Here is a 22326-nt window from a genome sequence, read left to right as displayed (position 1 = left end):
TCTGTGCACTAGCCGTCACTTTCTATCATCATTAATATCAAACCATGTCCTAATGTTTGTCCATGTTCTCCTCGTCGACCTGATTAGTTTTTTTTCCAATATCAGACTGAAGTTCAAAAACGGACATTTCACCATAACTTCTGTCAAAATCATCGTATCAACTTCAAACTGAAGCCAAATTGTTCATTTTTCCGTTCTCCATCCAATGGTATGCATCATGATGTCAAAAGGGCCACACCCTCGCTAGCGCCCCGGGGTAAATATCGGGGGGGGGGGGGGGGGCAGTAAAACTCAGTTTTCCGACATTTCCAATGGCTGTAATATCACCAATATTGATCTGATCAAACCAATATCTATAGTACATCTGTGTTCCACGTCCATCTCATATGACCAATTTAGAAACTCTAGGTTGCGTGACGTCCCGTTGCTATGGTAACGTATTTAAAATGTGTTTAGCGTTAACAACTTCAGTTCTGTTCATCGTAGCGATTTCGAACTAATGTCAAATGATTGGAAACTCAAATGTCTGTCCACCGACCTGATCTGTCCCACACGTACACAGGGTGAGGTCTGTGAAGACCCGGGGGGGGTCATCAGTTGGTCATCTGTCTGTCGTTGCCATGCACTGATAAGTCAGACCACTGGGGGCAGTAGTGGACCTGATAAGTCAGACCACTGGGGGGCAGTAGTGGACCTGATAAGTCAGACCACTGGGGGGGCAGTAGTGGACCTGATAAGTCAGACCACTGGGGGCAGTAGTGGACCTGATAAGTCAGACCACTGGGGGGGCAGTAGTGGACCTGATAAGTCAGACCACTGGGGGGGCAGTAGTGGACCTGATAAGTCAGACCGAGGGTTTCACATGACATTTCTCTTGGCCACTCCCTCTTTCTTCTTCCTCCATCCTCTGACCACGCCCACCTCTTTTCTCTGGGCGGCTCTGCTGTGGTAACGCCTGTGAAATGAAGGCGTGGCTGGCTTGTTTTTATATCTAGGGGGCGGAGCCTGGCTGGGGGCGCGTTTGTGTCAATGTGCCGGAAACTGTGACGTTTCTCGCGAGAGATGAGATGTGGGCTAGCGGACGGAGGCAGACAGGTTGGAAGTGGCGTATTCAGCCCTAGAGGTCTAGTGGGAGGGGCAAAGGCTTCCATCATCCCCCTAATGAGACACTTAACCATCAGTGGAACTCTGAAGGTGTTTAATTAAGGTAGAAATGTTCCATAGTTCCCCTTTAAACCTTGAACGTACGCTGTAAAAAGCCAAATCTGAACAGTAGTTGTAGAAATGCGGTCCAGACCTGGTTGCGGCTGGGTGGACCGTCCCCTGGATGGTGATGGTCCTGCCAGGCGTCAGTCCACCGCTGATGATGCTCTGGTACGGAACCACCTGAACACAGACGCAGCAGTAGCATCACTTTACACACAGAGGACGACATGGCCTGCTGCTGGTCTGTTAGCCAAACAGGACCACACCCCCCCCCCCCACATGCCCCGATCCCAGACAGACCAGACACCAACCTGATAGAACCAGACAGAAGCCATGCAGACACAGGGAGAACATGCAGACCCCACACACAGGGGCCGTCTTAACGCATGGGCCTGATGGGCCCCCCCCACCCCCCACAGGGGCCCCATGCTTATCTGTGTATGTTAACCCTTCAATGCCCCTTGTATCATATATGACACATACCCACAGAAGGCCCATAGGTCCTTCACTAATGGCTCATTTAAGTTCTTTTCTGCTTTTCTCACATATTTTAAATATATATATATATATATATATATATATATATATATATATATATATATATATTATATATATATATATATATATACACATACATATATATATATTAATTTTTTTTATTTTGGACTCAAATTTTTCCATTTTATGTGTGTGTGTGTATACATACATATACATATATATGTATATATACATATATATATATACATATATATACACACACATATATATATATATATATATATATATATATATATATATATAGTTTGGTTAATGTAAACATTTCATGTAATTTAACTTTTTTACACCAAAAAACAAAGAGAAAATTTGGGGTTGTCATTATTTATGGGTTATTCTGATAATATTTAACTGGTTCTGACCCCCTTCAAATCCAGTTGGGACTGTATGTGTGTGTATGTGGAACCTGAATTAAAATGATTTGACACCATTGATCGTTAACATCTGAAGTGTAATTTTTCCATTTCATAAATTCATCCCAGGGGCTGGATTCGGCCCCCGGGCCGCATGTTTGACACCTGTGTTGTAGGGGCCCCAGTACACTGCTTTGCCCGGGCTCATGATGCTGTTAAGACGGCCATGCCCCCCCCACCAGTGGAACCCTGGATGTGGTTGCTGTGAGGTGACAGTGCTAAACTCTACACCACCACCCTTCATGATTCTGTCAAATTTAACTGTTAACGAACCAAATGCGAGTGTCATTCAGGAGCAAACACATGATTCCAGTGTGTGACGGTGAACCCAGGTCAGCCCCGGCTCAGAGAGGTGGACCAGCACAAAGAAGACTTCCACTCTGATGTTCGTCGTCTCGGTTCAACTGGACTAGTTTGGCTCTTTTGAAAACGTTACGTCTCTAATCCAAGAGACTTTTTTCCGTTCTGAAAAACTGAAACACTGCAGCTTCGCCAGACGATGAAATATGGAAATTCCAAATGAGGAACCGAACTTGAACCCAACTCTCTGGTTCGTCTTTGCTCCTGAATGACTCAACTTCTTCTGCTTTTGTACCGATTGGTGATTCGTATCAGCTGACCCCAGTGTTCCAGGTCGCATGGTTTACCTCCTTCTTAGGCTTACTCTGCCTTCGTCTGGGGTTTTTTGGGAATGCAACGTAGGCCTGAATGATAGGAATGGAAGTCATGTTTACAGATGTTTACATCGAACTCAGACAAATTCTGAAAATATCTGGACTCAACAAGTGTCGTCCCACTAGCTGGGTTTCCATGACCCTCAGAAATGCACAAAATGTAAATGACACAATACAAAAGTGATAACGGAAACTGTCGCAAAAACCAAACCAAATGTCGCAAAAACGGTCAAAGATCGCAAAAAGTTTTTCCGCTCTCATGAGGTGGTTTTGGAGTCGTTTGGATCTAGAAGTAGAGTGGACCAGTGGACTGTAAACCCATGGACTGGTTTTGTCCCTGTTCATGTGGTCCTGGTGGTTTTGTCCTGTTCATGTGGTCCTGGTGGTTTTGTCCCTGTTCATGTGGTCCTGGTGGTTTTGTCCCTGTTCATGTGGTTCTGGTGGTTTTGTCCCTGTTCATGTGGTTCTGGTGGTTTTGTCCCTGTTCATGTGGTCCTGGTGGTTTTGTCCTGTTCATGTGGTCCCGGTTGTTTTGTCCTGTTCATGTGGTCCCAGTGGTTTTGTCCAGTTCATGTGGTCCCGGTGGTTTTGTCCTGTTCATGTGGTCCCGGTGGTTTTGTCCTGTTCATGTGGTCCCGGTGGTTTTGTCCGTGGTTTGGTGCAACTTTGAAAAATGTCCCCATTATCAGAGATAGGAAGTGGATGGATGCATAACTCAGTAAATCTAAATGATCTCCAGTGTAAATGTCTCCAGTCCAGCCCTGATGGGGAGATGACCCAAACATAATGTCCACATGCTGATCAGGATCTGCTTCTGGATCTGGAACTGACGCAAAATTTAACATGGGCTCTTATGGGGAAAACATTTCAATCATCTTTTTCTCTGAAACTCCGGTTCTGATTGACTTCAAACTTGGCATACAGCTTCTGTATGAAGATGTCAACACAAGGTAGTGAAATTATTTCCATCTGGATCTGATTCTGGATTTGGTGCCACTTTGAAAAATTTCCCCATTATAAGAGACAGAAAGTGGATCCATGCAAAAACTCAGTAAATATAAAAGATATCAAGTTGAAATTTTTACCGTCCAGCCCTGATGGGGAGATGACCCAAACATGGACTATTTCTGTAACAGAATAAATACACAGAACTGGGGGAGAATAAATGGATCTGGATACATTTCCCAAAGCTTTGAATTTGGCCGGTAAGATACAGGGACACTGGTCCGATTTTTTTTCTAAATGCTTAGTTGTAGTTCAGTTGTAGTTCAGTTGTAGTTCAGTTGTAGTTTAGTTGTAGTTCAGTTGTAGTTTAGTTGTAGTTCAGTTGTAGTTCAGTTGTAGTTCAGTTGTAGTTTAGTTGTAGTTCAGTTTTAGTTCAGTTTTAGTTCAGTTGTAGTTCAGTTGTAGTTTAGTTTTAGTTCAGATGTAGTTCAGATGTAGTTTAGTTGTAGTTCAGTTGTAGTTTAGTTTTAGTTCAGATGTAGTTCAGATGTAGTTCAGTTGTAGTTCAGTGGTCTCTTTTCTCTTCTTCTCTGTGCTCCTATTCAAATCAATCCCAGACAGGACTCTGCTGCTTTAGTCTGCATGTTTCCAGGTAGAGTGGGGACCAGAAGACGACTGGAAACCACAGTGAACACAAGTGACGGAGCAAAAAGTGTCGTATGGAGACAGCACAGAAAACTGAGAGAGACAAAGAAATCCATTGAACATCAATCTGACATTGACAAAGATGAAAACGAAGGGAATTTCATCCAAAATTTTTATCCGTTTTACTTAGTTTTATAAACACACAATACAGTTTCAGTTAGTTATCGTTTTTTTCTTTTAATTATAGTTTTTATTTATTTCAGTTAACGAAAATGTTTTTCCAATTCTAGTGTTCGTCGCATCGTTAGTTTTCGTTAACGACAATAACACTGATGAGGGTTTGTGCAACATGATAGTTGAAAGTTAAGCTTCAAACTTCTCCTCTTCATCCCCTCTTCCACTCATCTGTCTGGCTTTTGCTCTTCCTACTACAGCGCCCCCTGGAGGACGTTAGCCTGTAAAAATCTATACTCGAGCCGTGTCGTCGGATAAGCCGCAGGGTTCAAAGAGCGAGACAAAAGTAGCGGTTTATAGCCTGGAAAGTAGGATAATGGACTGCTTCCTGTTTGTGTGGTTTGGAGTTGCAGCTGTAAAAGTCATGAGGCTGATACTCACCGGCGCTGCTGGAATAAAACCGGGCTGAGCAGGGAATCCAGGCTGAGGCGGGAAGGCCGGACCAGAGGGGTAGGCAGAGTGGGCGGGGAAGGCTACAGCTGCACCGAAGGCAGGCTGCGAAGGAAACGCCGGCTGTGCAGGGCAACAAAGCACAACGTTAATCCCACTGTGCACCCCCCCCCCATAAGGACTGGGTTAAGGACACTTATCCTCACCATGGGGTTCTGGAAAGTGATGGCAGAAACTTCCACTGTGCCAGATACGGAGATGGTGTCGACCCGATGGAATGGAATCCGGTGTCCATAATTCATCAGATGGATTCCATTGACACTCAGCTACAGACAGCACATTCAAACACAATTATTTATCAGGGTGGGATACTTTTCAGGGGTTTTTCTAGAAAAAATTAGTAAGAGGGAGCACAGGTAGGCCAGAGAGCCAAGGGGGGGGGGGTTCCCTTTTGAAAAATGGAGGTAAAAATGGAACATTCTGAGACTATCTGAGAGGGATACTGGAACTCTAGTGGCCCTCCTGCAATTTTTTAAAGCAACCAATTAAGCCTGCAGCTATCGAACATTTTAGTATTCGAGTATTCTACTGCAAATTCCTTCGATTAATTGAGTAATCGGATAAAACTTATTTTTGCTTGGTTAAAGAGCAATTCTAAATACAGAAGAGGAAATAAGGTATTTCACTGAATAACGAAGGACCAATGGTTTCCTTTTTTTTTTTTTTTTTTTTGATCATTAACAGTTTTATTTGTTACATTCATGTTGTGCATACGCAACAAAATGTATTTTCTTGACTAGAAACATTTCCAGAGAGGCAAATACAAATACAAATAAATAAAACTGAATTACTTTCAACTTAGTATTTCATGTAAGTATCAAACATATAAGGCATTAATTAATTAATTTGAGCTTTACAATTAAATAAGCGATTCCTCCAGGCAGAGAATATTCCTTGATCATTTTTTGTAATCGAGGTACTCGAATTACTCGAGGAATCATTTCACCCCTACAACCAATCGAAGAGTAACTTATTCTTCTGTTAGAAGTGTAATTCTGTTGTAAACTTCGGTAACGGGGCGCTAGCTGAAAGTATGAGGGCGCAGCGCCGCTGTTCCCCGGTTCAGAAAACCCCCCGACTGTTCGATTATCTGACTGGTCCAGCCCAGTTCACATCAGATTTAGCTGAACGTGGAACTGAACTAAAATGAGTTCGACACCACTGCCTTAAAACATCCACTGAGATGTAACTGAATGAGATCCAAGGCCAAACTGAGAGTGTCCAAAAATGAGCACATGAAGGCAGTCACCTGGAAGGCATGTTGGGTGACGGTGATCACCAGGTTGAAGGGTGATCCAGAGGGCAGGTGGGAGTTGGGCTTCCTCTCCTCCACGCCCCAGCTGCCCCTCTGCAGGGTGTTGGTGACCACTACAGCCGGACCGCTGTCGTAGCGAGGGTTAACGTGCAGAGCGATGTCTGCGTTGGGTTTGGACCCGCACTGTAAGTTCACAGCGAACCTGCACCAAACACAAGACAACACACACTGGTTTGAACGGAAACACTGGTGGAACAAGTGTTCACAGAACGCAAACCTCCGCCAAGCACCCCGAACGCTGTGCATGTGTGGATCGACTATTTCTGTTTAAACCAGGGGTGTCAAACCCGGGGGCCAAAACCGGCCCGCCAAAGGGTCCAGTCCGGCCCGCAGGATGAATTAGTGAAACGCAAAAATTACACTGATATGAACAATCAAGGATGTTAAAATAATTTAGGTCATTTCCATCTAGAGTGGGTCAGAGCAGTAAAATACTATCATAATAAAGTATAAATAATGAAAACCACAACATTTTCTCTTTGTTTTAGCGTAAAAAAAAATAAAATTATTCAAAAATGTTAACATTTACAAACTAACCTTTTACAAAAACTGTGAAAAACCTGAACAACTATGAACAACCTGAAATGTCTGAAGAGAATTCAGAGTAATTGTACCAATATTCTGTCTGTTCTTAAATGTTTGGTGTGTTTGTAGATCCACTGGGATCTGTATGTTATAATGAACATGTGAAAATGAGAAGCTGAGGCCAAATAATGGCATAAATTGTTACGATTGCACTTTTTTTTCTGAATAAATTTCATTTTGGTCATGGTTGTTCATGTCTCTCCACATTTTTTTAAAGGACGTTGAAATTTTGAAAATATAATCTTACTTTTTTTACTCTAAAACATAGAAATTAGACATACAGATTTTGGAACTGATATTATTTATGTATTATTATGTTATTTGAATGATCCGGCCCTGCAGGTCATGTTGGGCTGTATGTGGAACTGAACTAACATGAGTTTGACAGACCTGGTTTAAACTATGGATGTGCAAAACAAATTTCATAATGATATTCCACAAAGTGCATTTTTTATGATTTTTTGAAAATGGTGCATAAAAAATAACAAAAGTCAACAGAGCGTAACGGAAGAGAAATGGAGCGGAACCATATTTGGTACAAAGTTGAAGTTTGGTACCAGTCATGTGTCTGTCCAATTAGATTCAATTAAGGGCTGAAAGATATATCGTTATTGTATCGATATCTAGATATGAACATTCAAGATACTAATATCGAAAAAGCAATGATATAAACGATACAGATTTCCCCTGCGCTCGCCCTGCATGTACAGCTCTGAAAGTCACAACAAACGTCATTTATTAGCTCTTTATGTTAATGTTGATGACTGGCAGTGAGTTCTTATAAATAAAACTGCACTTTCCACATTCTTTTGTATTATGATGTTTGGATTTTTCTGAAAAATGCTTGGTTTTCACCGAACCCGTAGTCGTATTGTATCAATATCGAGATATCTGGCATGAATATCAAGATATAAAATTTTGTCCATATCATTCAGCCCTAATTCAATTCACATCAATATTAGTTGAGTTCTAATTTTAAATGTGTGGGAAATGGGATTTTCAGTGTTCAGTGTAAATGTCCACAGAGTCCACATTCCACAGTGGATGTGGACAATTTAGTTCCACATACAAGAGACTGTTCTAAGCTACAGGTGGATCCAACTGGAGGAGAATCAGAGTCGATTTGAATTTTGGATGAATTTTGGAAAATGTCTCAGTGATGACAGATGGAAAACTGTAGATGTTGTGACCTTGCTGTGACCTTGAACTTTGTCCTACTGGGACCAAAATGGACTGGGTTGGTCCCAGGGCCTAGGCCTATCTGTGGGGAAGATCTGGGAAAGATGGGTGGAAGAGTTTTACACTGAAGATGAACAAACAAACAAACAAACAAACAAACAAACAAACAAACAAAGCAAAGTGATCACAACACACGCCAAAAAGCACACCCGGACACCGGAGGGTTAAAAACAGCAAGTAAGAAAACAACACACAAAACCCAAAAACATAAAAACACACACATATTAAAGGAAGAGTTGCAGTGCAGAGTTTTGAAAGAGAATATAACATTTAAAAAGTCCAAAGCCTTTTAGTCAGCGGCAGCAGTGAACAGCTGAGTCTGGAACCAGAACCAGAACCAGAACCCAGTGAACAGGTGAGTGTGGAACCAGAACCAGAACCAGAACCCAGTGAACAGGTGAGTCTGGAACCAGAACCAGAACCAGAACCCAGTGAACAGGTGAGTCTGGAACCAGAACCAGAACCCAGTGAACAGCTGAGTCTGGAACCAGAACCAGAACCAGAACCCAGTGAACAGGTGAGTGTGGAACCAGAACCAGAACCAGAACCCAGTGAACAGGTGAGTCTGGAACCAGAACCAGAACCAGAACCCAGTGAACAGGTGAGTCTGGAACCAGAACCAGAACCCAGTGAACAGCTGAGTCTGGAACCAGAACCAGAACCAGAACCCAGTGAACAGGTGAGTCTGGAACCAGAACCAGAACCCAGTGAACAGGTGAGTCTGGAACCAGAACCAGAACCAGAACCCAGTGAACAGGTGAGTCTGGAACCAGAACCAGAACCAGAACCCAGTGAACAGCTGAGTGTGGAACCAGAACCAGAACCCAGTGTACAGCTGAGTCTGGAACCAGAACCAGAACCAGAACCCAGTGAACAGCTGAGTGTGGAACCAGAACCAGAACCCAGTGTACAGCTGAGTCTGGAACCGGAACCAGAACCAGAACCAGAACCCAGTGAACAGCTGAGTCTGGAACCAGAACCAGAACCCAGTGAACAGGTGAGTCTGGAACCAGAACCAGAACCAGAACCCAGTGAACAGGTGAGTCTGGAACCAGAACCAGAACCCAGTGAACAGGTGAGTCTGGAACCAGAACCAGAACCCAGTGAACAGGTGAGTCTGGAACCTGGACTGAACAGAACTCAGACTCAGATCTCAGACCTGATATTTTCTGGTAGTCTGTTCCAGATCTACGGAGCATAGAAACTGAACGCTGATTCTTCAGGTTTAGTTCTGACTTTGGAACCCAGAGCAGACCTGCACCAGACCACCTGAGTGGTCTGGATGGTTCATACTGGACTAGAAGGTCTCTGATGGATTTTGGGCCTAAACCATTCAGTGCTTTATATGAAGCAAGAGAATTTAAAGTCTATTCTGAGAGAGACAGGGACCAGTGTAGACCTGAGAACTGGACTGATGTGGTCCAGTGTAGACCTGAGAACTGGACTGATGTGGTCCAGTGTAGACCTGAGAACTGGACTGATGTGGTCCAGTGTAGAGACCTGAGAACTGGACTGATGTGGTCCAGTGTAGACCTGAGAACTGGACTGATGTGGTCCAGTGTAGACCTGAGAACTGGACTGATGTGGTCCAGTCTCTTGGTCTTAGTGGTCTTATTCTGGATCAGCTGCAGTGGTCTGATAGACTTTTCAGGTGGACCAGAGCAGATCCTGTTCCAGTATCAGCTCCACTCCAGATAAATGCTGGACTAGTTTTTCCAGGTCCTGCTGCGACATCAGTCCTTTAATCCTAGAACTGTTCTGGAGGTGACAGGAAGCTGACTGTGGAATTGTTTGTATGTGGGTTTTCAAATTCAGGTCTGAATCCAGGACAACACCCAGATTCCAGGCCTGGTCTGAGGTTTTCATGCAGATTTTCAGACGGTCCTCCTTGGGTCCAAAAAGGACTACCTCAGTTTTTTCTCTGTTGAACTGTAGAACCCTCTGCTCCATGCGTTCACCCAGTGCCTGCACGGGGCTGTGGTCACCTGGGGACGTTCACCTGTAGACCTGTGTGTCATCTGCATAGTTCTGATCATCTATTTAGTTGTTTTCTATGATCGGAGCAGGTGGAAGCATGTAGATGTTGAACGGAAGGGGCCCCAGGATGGAGCCTGAATAGAGCACAGATCTGGCAGTCCGACACCATTTGTCAAAGTCAACTTGTTCGGGTCACATTTGCGATCTTTAGTCGATAACCCCCTTGCATAACTTGACAAGCTGATTATCTCCGCTATACTTTCGTTGCCAAAATGTGCGCGCATACGTTCTACGTCATCATTGTTTCCAAACAGAAAAAGGGTCTGCAGGGTTAGACTTAACCCCACACATCCACATTCAGTCACAAGAAAGTGAAACGAGTGGGTAACTGTACGACGAGGTTAGAATGGAGGAGTTAACACGAACTACAGAAGCAGCTGAGGACGCTGAGGGGGCGTGTCTGACCTGTCAGCTCCAGGGAGGACCCGCCCACTCACTGTGATGGTCTTCCCCTCCTGTAGACCGCCATGGATGGCTCCGGTGAAGGGGATCCTCTGGAAAAAACACAGCATAACGTTCATTATCCAGAACCAGAACACTGGGACCAGAACCAGAACACTGGGACCAGAACCAGAACACTGGGACTAGACCAGAACCAGAACCAGAACACTGGGACCAGAACCAGAACACTGGGACCAGAACCAGAACCAGAACCAGAACACTGGGACTAGACCAGAACCAGAACCAGAACACTGGGACCAGAACCAGAACACTGGGACTAGGCCAGCACAAGAACCGTCCACACCATTTGGAGAAGAAAGACTTTAAAAATGTAAACAAGCATCAATAAGAGCAAAAATGGAATTTTATTTTAATAATGAATAATAATAATAATAATAATAATAATAATAATAATAATAATAATAACACTGAAACACACTAAAACACACACTGAAACACATTGAAACACACACTTAAACACACTAAAACACACACTTAAGCACATTAAAACACACACTTAAACACACACTTAAGCACATTAAAACACACACTTAAACACATTAAAACACACACTTAAACACACACTTAAGCACATTAAAACACACACTTAAACACACACTTAAGCACATTAAAACACACACTTAAACACACACTTATGCACATTAAAACACACACTTAAACACACTAAAACACACACTTAAACACACTAAAACACACTAAAACACACACTTAAACACACTAAAACACACACTTAAACACACACTTAAGCACATTAAAACACACACTTAAACACACTAAAACACACACTTAAACACACTAAAACACACTAAAACACACACTTAAACACACTAAAACACACACTTAAACACACTAAAACACACACTTAAACACACACTTAAACACACACTTAAACACACTAAAACACACGCTTAAACACACTAAAACACACTAAAACACACACTTAAACACATTAAAACACACACTTACACACATTAAAACACACACTTAAACACATTAAAACACTCACTTAAACACATTAAAACACACACTTAAACACACTAAAACACACACTTAAACACACTAAAACACACACTTAAACCCACTTAAACCCACACTTAAACACACTAAAACACACACTTAAACACACTAAAACACACACTTAAACCCACTTAAACCCACACTTAAACACACTAAAACACACACTTAAACACATTAAAACACACACTTAAACACACACTTAAGCACATTAAAACACACACTTAAACACACACTTAAGCACATTAAAACACACACTTAAACACACACTTATGCACATTAAAACACACACTTAAACACACTAAAACACACACTTAAACACACTAAAACACACTAAAACACACACTTAAACACACTAAAACACACACTTAAACACACACTTAAGCACATTAAAACACACACTTAAACACACTAAAACACACACTTAAACACACTAAAACACACTAAAACACACACTTAAACACACTAAAACACACACTTAAACACACTAAAACACACACTTAAACACACACTTAAACACACACTTAAACACACTAAAACACACGCTTAAACACACTAAAACACACTAAAACACACACTTAAACACATTAAAACACACACTTACACACATTAAAACACACACTTAAACACATTAAAACACTCACTTAAACACATTAAAACACACACTTAAACACACTAAAACACACACTTAAACCCACTTAAACCCACACTTAAACACACTAAAACACACACTTAAACACACACTTAAACACACTTAAACCCACACTTACAGGGTTGTAAAAGGGCTGCTGTTGAAAGGCCATGCTCTCTGCTCAGGAACCTTCTGCAGTCTGACTTTTACCTCAGCTCAGTTTTTCTCTGTTAAGTTTCGTTTTCATGGTGTGGGCGGTGTTAAACTGCTGCAGCTGTATGGAGTTATACCGAGGCCAAAAATTATGCACTTGGAAAAACAAAATTTGAAACTGAAAATTCAAGTTTTGATCTTCAGTTTTAATTTTCAAAACATCAGTGAATTCAAATTAAAAATAAGTGTATGAAAAGTTTATTTATTTATTTATTTTAGTTTAAATATGTTTTTCATTCACTTCAGTTAGTCTTTTGAATGAATTATTTATTTTCATTTTTCACTTACATACAAACTTTACTGGGCCCAGATGGACAACAGCACCCCCCCCCCCCCCAAAAAAAAAAAAAAACAAAAAAAACAAAAAAAAAAAACATAAAATAATCCACTATAAGAAAAAAAAAAAAAAATTAATAAGAAATATTTGAAAAATAAATATACTCCTTAAATAAAATAAACTTGTATGATAAAAAAAAAACTTGTAATAAAATATATTTGTACAAAGAAATAAAATAAACTTGTATAATATTTAGTTTTTCTTTTTTTTTTTTTTTTTTTTTTTTAAATAATCTTCTCAAATAAAATAGACAACAAAATTAAATTCAGTATTAGGTTTTAAAATATGTTGCCCCAAAATTAAAATCATTTGCATAAAAAAAGGCAGTTGCTTATTTAAAAAATGCATTTATCAAAAAACAAACAAACAAACAAACAAACAAACAAAAAAACAGTGTTTGAAAATCTAAAAGTTGGTATTTATTGTAGATCCCAGGGGTGGTTGTTTGTTTACCTGCTTTACTACTTTCAGATACTTCCTGGAGCCTCGGTCAGAAGCGTCACATGACGTTGCTATGACGTGTCTTTTTGGCTGTTTAGACAGTAGGGAGGGTTTACGCCCCCCAGAACCAAAGAAAAGACACACCCACCAAACACAGACGTACAACTGAACAACAACCACAAATATCAAATACAGAGTCATTATAGGAACAAAAGTGACTTTGGCAAAAATATCAACAAAAACAAAGTTCAAATTCACATTTCCTGTTGTTTGGATAAATTGTTATTGTTGCAATTTAGTAGTGTTTGAAATTTTAGCACCTTTTTAGTTGTTTCCACATTTTTGCTCTATTTCTATCTATCTATCTATCTATCTATCTATCTATCTATCTATCTATCTATCTATCTATCTATCTATCTATCTATCTATCTATCTATCTATCTATCTATCTATCTATAAAATGAATCATCTACAGTAACTGTAAGTGGAAGACAGTATGAAACTCTACCAGACCTAAAATTTCATACGCCTAAAAAGAAAACCTCTTTACTTTTAAATAATGTTCATCAAAGAAAGAAAGAAAGAAAGAAAGAAAAAACAACAATCCACCTTTTCAATTAAAGGGGGCACTGTTTACCTGAAAGGTCTCTGGCTTTAAAATTAAGGCCATCAACAAAAAAATAAAAGCATGGGCTGAAAATGTTTAAAGTCTTCAGCTAATGTGGCTAATGCTAAGGAAGTGACATCACACAACAACCACACCCTTGCCAAATCCACAGGAAGTGGGGGGGTGGTTCACTAAAAATAAAGTTATTTAAAAAACATATACATTTATATAGTTTGCAAAGCGATTAAACGATTAAATAAGGGTCTTTTAATTTTGATAAATAAATAAATAAGTAAATAAATAAATAAATAAGGAATTTTTTTTTTATTTGGATTATATCTATTTATTATCAAGTGTTTTAAAACCTGACTGAATTTATTTTTTGACGTTGCTCTATTTTATTCTGAGATACTTCTTTGTAGAAGTCTGTTATATTCAAGGAGATTATTTTAAAAAAAACACAAAAAAACCCACAAAAAAACATACAAGTTTATTTTATTTCTTTGTACAAATTTATTTTTTATTACAACTTGTTTTTTTGGAGACTGATTTTTCTTTCATACAAGTTTATTTTTATTCAAGGGGTACGTTTATTTTTCAGGTACTTATTTTAAATAAAACACAATTTTTTATTTTTTTTTCTTATAGTGGATAATTTTTTGGGGCTGTTGCACCTCGAAGCCACCGTACCTACAACATGGAACAGCGTGCAGAAAAGTCCTGAGATTACCACTTGAATCTTTACTGTCTGTAATGTTAATTTAACCACATTTAATAACCATTGTTCTGAATTAAATGGATTCATATTTTGATTTAATGGTTTTAATGGATTTTCCTTTATAGTTTATTGTTGCTTTCATTCCTTCCAAATACATTGTGCGTGTAGTTTATTTTACATTCTGTTTGTTAGGTTTGTACTTTTTTCAGCCATTAAACTCCTGTGATTTCTTGGTTAAATCATAAATGAGGCCTTCACCTCAGTATATTTCAAGATTAAATAGAAGTTCTAATATTCATGAGGATCTTACACTTCGTTCATATATCACATTTTGGTACATAATGTTTTTAATTTCTCTGTAGTAATTCAGCTGCTGCTAAAAATATTTGTTGTTCGACCCATGATTCAAGTCACTCCTTAAACCACAGGTGTCAAACATGTGGCCCGGGGTCCACATCCAGCCCACCAAAGGGTCCAGTCCGGCCCTGGAATGAATGCATGAAATGCAAAAATTACACTGAAGATATTAACGATCAAAAATGTTAGAATCATTTAAGATCAATTTAACCTAAAGTGGATCAGACCAGTAAAGTACTATCATAATAACCCAGTGGTTTCCGACCTTTTTTGGTTCATGACCCCATTTTAACATCACGAATTTAAGACGACCCCAGACATTCAAAACGGAGACATTTTATTTGCTAAAATTAATTTGTTTTTGATCCTGTAACAGTTTGTTATACTACGTTGCAAACAAACATTAATTTTAGACATTTAGACAACATAATGTAAATTTTTATTAGTAAGTTTTAATTTTTAATTTGTTTTTTTAAATAAATGATTAGAAATTTCGGGTGACCCCAGACATTCAAAACAGAGACATTTTATTTGCTAAAATTAATTTGTTTTTAATCATGTAATAGTTTGTTATACTATGTTGCAAATAAATATTAATTTTAGGCAACATTTAGGCTACATAATGTAAATTTTTATAAGCAAGTTTTAATTTTTTATCAATTACTAGAAATTTCAGGCGACCCCATTTGAATTCCAGGCGACCCCACATGGGGCCCCGACCCCAAGGTTGAAAATCACTGTAATAACCTATAAATAATGAAACCTGCTAATTTTTCTCTTTGTTTTAGTGCAAAAAAAAAGTTACATTTCACAAAAATGTTTAGATTTACAGACTAGCCTTTTAGAAAAAATGTGAATAACCTGAAATGTCTTAATAGTCGTATGTGGAATTAAAAAAAATATTCTGCCTGTTATTAAATGTTTTGTGTATTCGTTGATAAACTGTGATCTGTACGCTGTGATGCACATGTATAAATGATAAACTAAGGCCTAATATTGTACACATTGCACTTTGAATTTTCAGGTTGTTCATATTTGTTCATGTTATGTTCAAGTACAGTTCGTAGATTTAAACATTTCCATTACAGAATTAGAAAAAGTTCTCATACTATTATTTATATTATTTTATTGGTCCGGCCCACTTCAGATCATATCAGACCAGGGTTCTCAAACTCATGTTCTTTCAGGTTCCACATTCAGCCTGATTTGATCTGCAGTGGACCCAACCAGTCAAATAAGAACAGAATAACCTATAAATTATGACAACTGGCAATTTATGTCTGTTTTAGTGCAAAAAATCCCCCCCACTAAATTATGAAAAAACTTACCTTTCATAAACTATTCAAACAAAAAAGATGTGAATAACCTGAAAAAACTGAAATTTCCTTCGAAAAAGCAGTGCAATTTTAACAATATTATTGCTCAACTTACCATTTCTACATGTGCATTATGTGCAAAGTTCTTCAACATATATATATATAATTTGACTGGTGCGGCCCACTTCGTATCATATTAGGCTGAATGTGGAACTGAACTAGAATGAGTTTGACAGCCCCGCCTTGAAAGGAAGAAAACAGTGAAACGTTTGTGTGGGAAACGGAAACTGTCCCACATCCGTTCTCTGTTACAGCTGAACTCCTGCCATGACAGAAGCCCACAGACGACCAACCAGGAAGAAAAACTTAAAGGCACAGATGGAAAAAAAAAAAGGCAGGAGTGAAACTTTGAGTCAGAACTCATTTGTGTGTAAGTCCCGCCTCTACGGCCTTTAGACGCTGATGGGTTGAAGGTTCACCTGAGGACATAAGAAAAGAAGCTGCACTCGAAGAATCCACTTTATTATAGAAACACACCTCTGTCTGTGAGGGAAACATCCAGAATGATCAGTCTAACAACAGCTACACCGAGTTTTCTTCACATGAAAAAACATAATAATGTGAAAGACATTTAAAAGTGGAATTAATCCTGGTTTTTACTAAAGAGGACATTTCTCAGCAGACGTTTGGACTTGAAAACACTTACAGAGAGAGAGAGAGAAAAAAAAAAGGAAATCTATAAACCTAATTTGGCATGAATTCAAGCAATAGTTTTGCTGCTAGAGTGTAATCAAACAAACAAACAAACAAACAAACAAACAGACCAAACCAATCTCCCTGCCTCCCCTTGTAACAGTAAACTACTGGTGGACTTTGTCAAACATTAACTGACTGAAACATAAATTCATAAGTTTTGTCTTCAGATTCTTTTGTCCCTCCTTGTCTTTTGTAGCACCAGCCTAAATGTATGAATAAACCCTACGTTTTAATCCACACATTGGTAAAATAATGCATTTATAGCCGTAACTACTTGTTATATTAACCTGTTCATGCATGAATTATCAGAACCTTAGTCAATATTTTTTTCTTGAGTGTTTTTATTCTTCTATAGGCATGAAAAAAACAATGCAAATGATTTTTTTTTTTTTTTTTTTGAACCAATTTTTTGTAGAATTAAAAAACTGTCCACTCAGCTGGATACCACACATTTAAGATTTGAAGCAAAGAAACATGTATTTAAAACTCATCATCAGAAAGTGATAAACTGTATGAAAACTATGAAATAAAAACATTTTGAATGCCGCTAATTGCTAAATTGCTACTGTGTTCTCACATTTTATCATACTCAAATATGAGTTATTACTCATTTCATGGAGATAAAATCATCCTGAGACCCAGGAAATGGACAGTTTTAGCTTTTTTACATTAAAAAATTGTCTTGATTGGAAACTGCATAATGCAACAGTTTTTTCAGATACATTTTTAAAATAATTTTATTGATTGATTGATTTTTAATAGAATGTCCTTTGTCATGCACAGCATTTTTTTTTAAGTAAAACTGTCAAACTTTTGTCCCCTACAAAAGACAAAATGCATTGCTGGGTCTCAGGAGGATATGCAAACAAACTTTTTGTTTCAGAATAGTGTTAATTACAGTCTAATAACAATTAGCAACAGATTTACACTCAAACATGTTTCTGCAGATCAGGTTTATCATCAGCACAGTTCCAGTACTGGTCTGAATGTCAGTGTTTGGTATGATGCATAAGTGTCCACTGTGTCAGCTGATCTGGAACTACAACAACAAAACCCATGAATATACAAGACAACAGCTGGAGAAGAACTGTCCACTGGACTGACCACTGGAGTGACCATTGGAGTGACCACTATATGCATGAAAGGGTTAATTGCTGATCAATCTGACAAACATTTCCTTAATTAATTAATTGTTCTGACATGTTAGGGTTGGTCTGTTGGTTATTGTTATCCTGAGTATTCTTAGACAATATATGAATAAAATTGATATTTGAATACAAAAAAAAAAAGGGAAAAAAAGTAAACAGTGTCGTCCACCTGGTGTACCCATGGCTTTGTTCTACGGTTCTACGCTTAGTGCTGCTGATGCCACATGGCGTCCAGACTACATCCATAAACAGGACATCTCACACACTTCTGCGTGTCCGTCTACATGCAGATTTTCCCCCAAAACACACGTCTAAACATGAAATTAAAAGTGAGAACGCGACGCCATTTTTGCATTTTGGGTTCGGATGGTGGCCGTCTAAACCAGGACTATCAAACTCATGTTAGTTCAGTTCCACATACGGCCCAATCTGACCTGCAGAGGGCCGCATCATTCAAATAATAACACAAAAATAATATCAATTCCAAAATATGTATGTCTAATTTCTATGTTTTAAAATGAAAAAGTAAAATTATATTATCAAAATTTTTACATCCTTTAAAAAAATGTGGAAAAACTTGAACAACCATGACCAAAATGAAATTTATTCAGAAAAAAAGAGCCATTTTAACAATTTATGCCATTATTTGGCCTCAGCTTCTCATTTTCACATGTTCATTACAACTGACAGCTCACAGTGGATCTACAAATACACAAAACATTTAAGAACAGACAGAATATTGGTACAATTACTCTGAATTCTCTTCAGACATTTGAGGTTGTTCATATTTGTTCAGGTTTTCACAGTTTTTGTAAAAGGCTAGTATTAACATTTTTGTATAATTTTATTTATTTTTTTATGCTAAAACAAAGAGAAAAATTTGTGGTTTTCATTATTTATAGTTTATTATGATAGTGTTTTACTGGTCTGACCCACTTTAGATGGAAATGACCTAAAATTATTTTGACATTCTTGATTGTTAATATCTTCAGTGTAATTTTTGTGTTTCACTAATTCATCCTGCAGGCCGGACTGGACCCTTTGGAGGGCCGGTTTTGGCCCCCGGGCCGCATGTTTGACACCCCTGGTCTAAACGTAGCTTTACATGTGCCAGTAAATCCATCAGCCGATGTCTGTGAGAAGGAGGAAGAGTCTTTTTCCACCTCAGCAGAGTAAACCTCTGTGTGAGTAGTGTGGTGAAGGCCCACCTGCATAATGATTTAAAGCTAAATTTTCACAGGTCAGTAATATGAAAGTAAAGGCGGACAGAGGGTCACCAATCTGCAACCACTGGAAAAAACAAACAAACAAAAAAAACAACACAATTTCAGAAAAATGTTCCTCAGAGTAAAACTGTGAACATCCCAAAGTGAACATAATCCAGAAACACAAAGTTGTAATTATCTTTGGACACTAATGGATGTATGGAGTAAAAAATGTATAAAGTTACATAACAAGGAAATTCTGAAAGTACAGTACACAGTTAAACACATTTGTACTGAAGCTAACTTACATTCCTGTGGTTTAAGATGTTCACCGTCCATGGATCCATTTTCTGAACTGCTTTATCCTTGACGGGGTTCTAGGGTTGTGAGGTTATAGGGTTCCAGGGTGGTGGGGTCGTAAGGTTGTAGGATTGTGGGGTTGTAAAGTTGTAGGGCTGTGGGGTTGTAGGGTTGTAAGGTTGTGGGGTTGTAAGGTTGTAGGATTGTGGGGTTGTGGGGTTTTAAGGTTGTGGAGTTGTAACGTTGTAGGGCTGTGGGGTTGTAAGGTTGTAGGATTATAGGGTTGTAAGGTTGTAGGATTGTGGGGTTGTAAGGTTGTGGGGTTGTAGGGCTGTGGGGTTGTAGGGTTGTAGGGTTGTAGGGTTGTAAGGTTGTAGGGTTGTAGGGTTGTAAGGTTGTAAGGTTGTAGGGTTGTAAGGTTGTAGGGTTGTAAGGTTGTAGGGTTGTAAGGTTGTAGGGTTGTGGGGTTGTAAGGTTGTAGGGTTGTAGGGTTGTGGGGTTGTAAGGTTGTAGGGTTGTGGGGTTGTAAGGTTGTAGGGTTGTAGGGTTGTAAGGTTGTAGGGTTGTAGGGTTGTAAGGTTGTAGGGTTGTAGGGTTGTGGGGTTGTAGGGTTGTAGGGTTGTAAGGTTGTAGGGTTGTGGGGTTGTAAGGTTGTAGGGTTGTAAGGTTGTAGGGTTGTAGGGTTGTAAGGTTGTAGGGTTGTAGGGTTGTGGGGTTGTGGGGTTGTAAGGTTGTAGGGTTGTGGGGTTGTGGGGTTGTGGGGTTGTAAGGTTGTAGGGTTGTGGGGTTGTAGGGTTTTGGGGCTGTAGGGTTGTGGGGTTCCAGGGTGGTTGGGTTGTGGGTTCTAAGGTTGTAGGGTTCCAGGGTTATGGAGTTCCAGGGTGGTTGGGTTGTGGAGTTCCAGGGTGGTTGGGTTGTGGGTTCTAAGGTTGTAGGGTTCCAGGGTTATGGAGTTCCAGGGTGGTTGGGTTGTGGAGTTCCAGGGTGGTTGGGCTGTGGGGTTCCAGGGTGGTTGGGTTGTGGGGTTCCAGGGTGGTTGGGCTGTGGGGTTCCAGGGTGGTTGGGCTGTGGGGGTCCTGGAGCCTGTCCCCACTACCACTGGGTGCAGAAGGGGTCACATGTCTCCAGTTCATCACACGGCTCCACGTTCACCGCTGCACAGTATTTATTTGAATGAAAGTTCAGATGGAAGATGAAAAGTGAGTTTTGGTGGCAGACTGGTTGGGTTTGTGGTGGACTTTCTCTCCAGATAAAACCAGACCAACATAAACACCCATCACCTCTGACCCTGGTCCAGTTGGTCCTAACAGGTTCGGTCTTCACTTCCATCTGGTCTCAGAGTTTACAGAAGTTCACACTGGGCTGGTCTAAACGGTTTCCCTTTCCCTGGAAACAGAAGTTGAAGTGGTTTTATTGCAGAAGTTGATGAATGAGCGGTCATATGCCGGGCTGATAAGGCAGAGCCAGGCCAGGAGTTCAAACAAGCAGAGAGCAAAGTCCACCTGGGTTCTAGTTTAGTGTGTGTGACTGAAGGAGCACAACACAAACGAATGACACTCCTACAAACCACAGTCAGAATGACCCAGGACAACCTCCAAATAAGTCTGGGTCAAAACACCGATAATACAGGTCTGCATCAAAAACACTGACCGACATTTACAACCCAAAGCCTGAGATTTCCTCCATGAAATTGGATTAATTTATTCCCACACTGTAAAAAAAAAAAAAAAAACATAAAAAAAGGTAATATTCTGGCAGTGGGGGTGCCAAAAAATACTGTAAAATAACGGAAAATAAGCATCTCATAAAAATACCGTAATTTACCATAATTAAAATAGTTTTTTGTCCTAACTTTACATGAGATTTTGCTTTTTTTTTTTTACTCTTTAATGTTTAATATAGAATATTTACATGTATTAAAACAATCCAATTACATATAAATAAATAATTTTCAGTCAGACTCAGTTGTCCAATCCACTGATAAAAACTGTATTTGGACAGTTTATCAGTGCTTATACATGTTATACATTCACAAAAATACATTTATTCAACATTTTTGTTGTGAAACCTCCTGTAATTACACAAGATATTTGTCAATGAACAAACAAGTCTGGTTCAACTGACAGAACTAATACTTCTGTTACGGTTAACTGTCAGTAATTTTATCAGGTTTTATTTTATTAATTTTTTTTTTTTACAGTATTAAACTTTAAATTAACAGTTTAATCTCATAAATAGAAAAGAAATATTTGTGAAATTACAACACATTTGCAAATGCATTTTAACTGTATTTTTCTGTTAAAAAAAAAAAAAAAATCTTTCAAAAAATGGAAATTTTATGGTTATTCAGTTACAGATTTTTCGTGTTAGTTTACATTTGACATGTAAATCACAGCCTATTTTTGGAATTTCATTGATATTTTCCTGTATCTTGAAAATACAGGAAAAATGTGTAAAATAACCAGCGAAATTTCTGTTAAATGACAGATTTTTTTTTTTTTACAGTGCAGTTGTTCAGTGTGA

The 22326-nt window shown here is 39.1% G+C and overlaps 2 protein-coding genes across 2 annotated transcripts in view; both read right to left on the bottom strand.

The window, feature by feature from the left end:
- The window catches only part of LOC115431255 (uncharacterized), a 202326-nt gene that overhangs the window by 94787 nt on the left and 85213 nt on the right, over positions 1–22326 (bottom strand). The gene's annotated exons all lie outside the window — the stretch shown is intronic.
- Positions 2771–12679, bottom strand: LOC115431275 (galectin-9-like). The gene is made up of 6 exons (XM_030151534.1): positions 12545–12679; positions 10704–10792; positions 6372–6579; positions 5269–5388; positions 5054–5185; positions 2771–2878 (listed from the first exon to the last, which is right to left on the bottom strand). Exons 1-6 carry the CDS (start codon positions 12575–12577, stop codon positions 2786–2788), a joined length of 675 nt encoding a protein of 224 aa, XP_030007394.1. The 5' UTR covers positions 12578–12679; the 3' UTR covers positions 2771–2785.

Source organism: Sphaeramia orbicularis, chromosome 13, assembly GCF_902148855.1.
Source record: "Sphaeramia orbicularis chromosome 13, fSphaOr1.1, whole genome shotgun sequence".
NCBI classification, from domain to species: Eukaryota; Metazoa; Chordata; class Actinopteri; order Kurtiformes; family Apogonidae; genus Sphaeramia; species Sphaeramia orbicularis.
The sequence above is the reverse complement of the archived record's forward strand: the minus strand, read 5'-3'. Positions and strand labels throughout refer to the sequence as shown.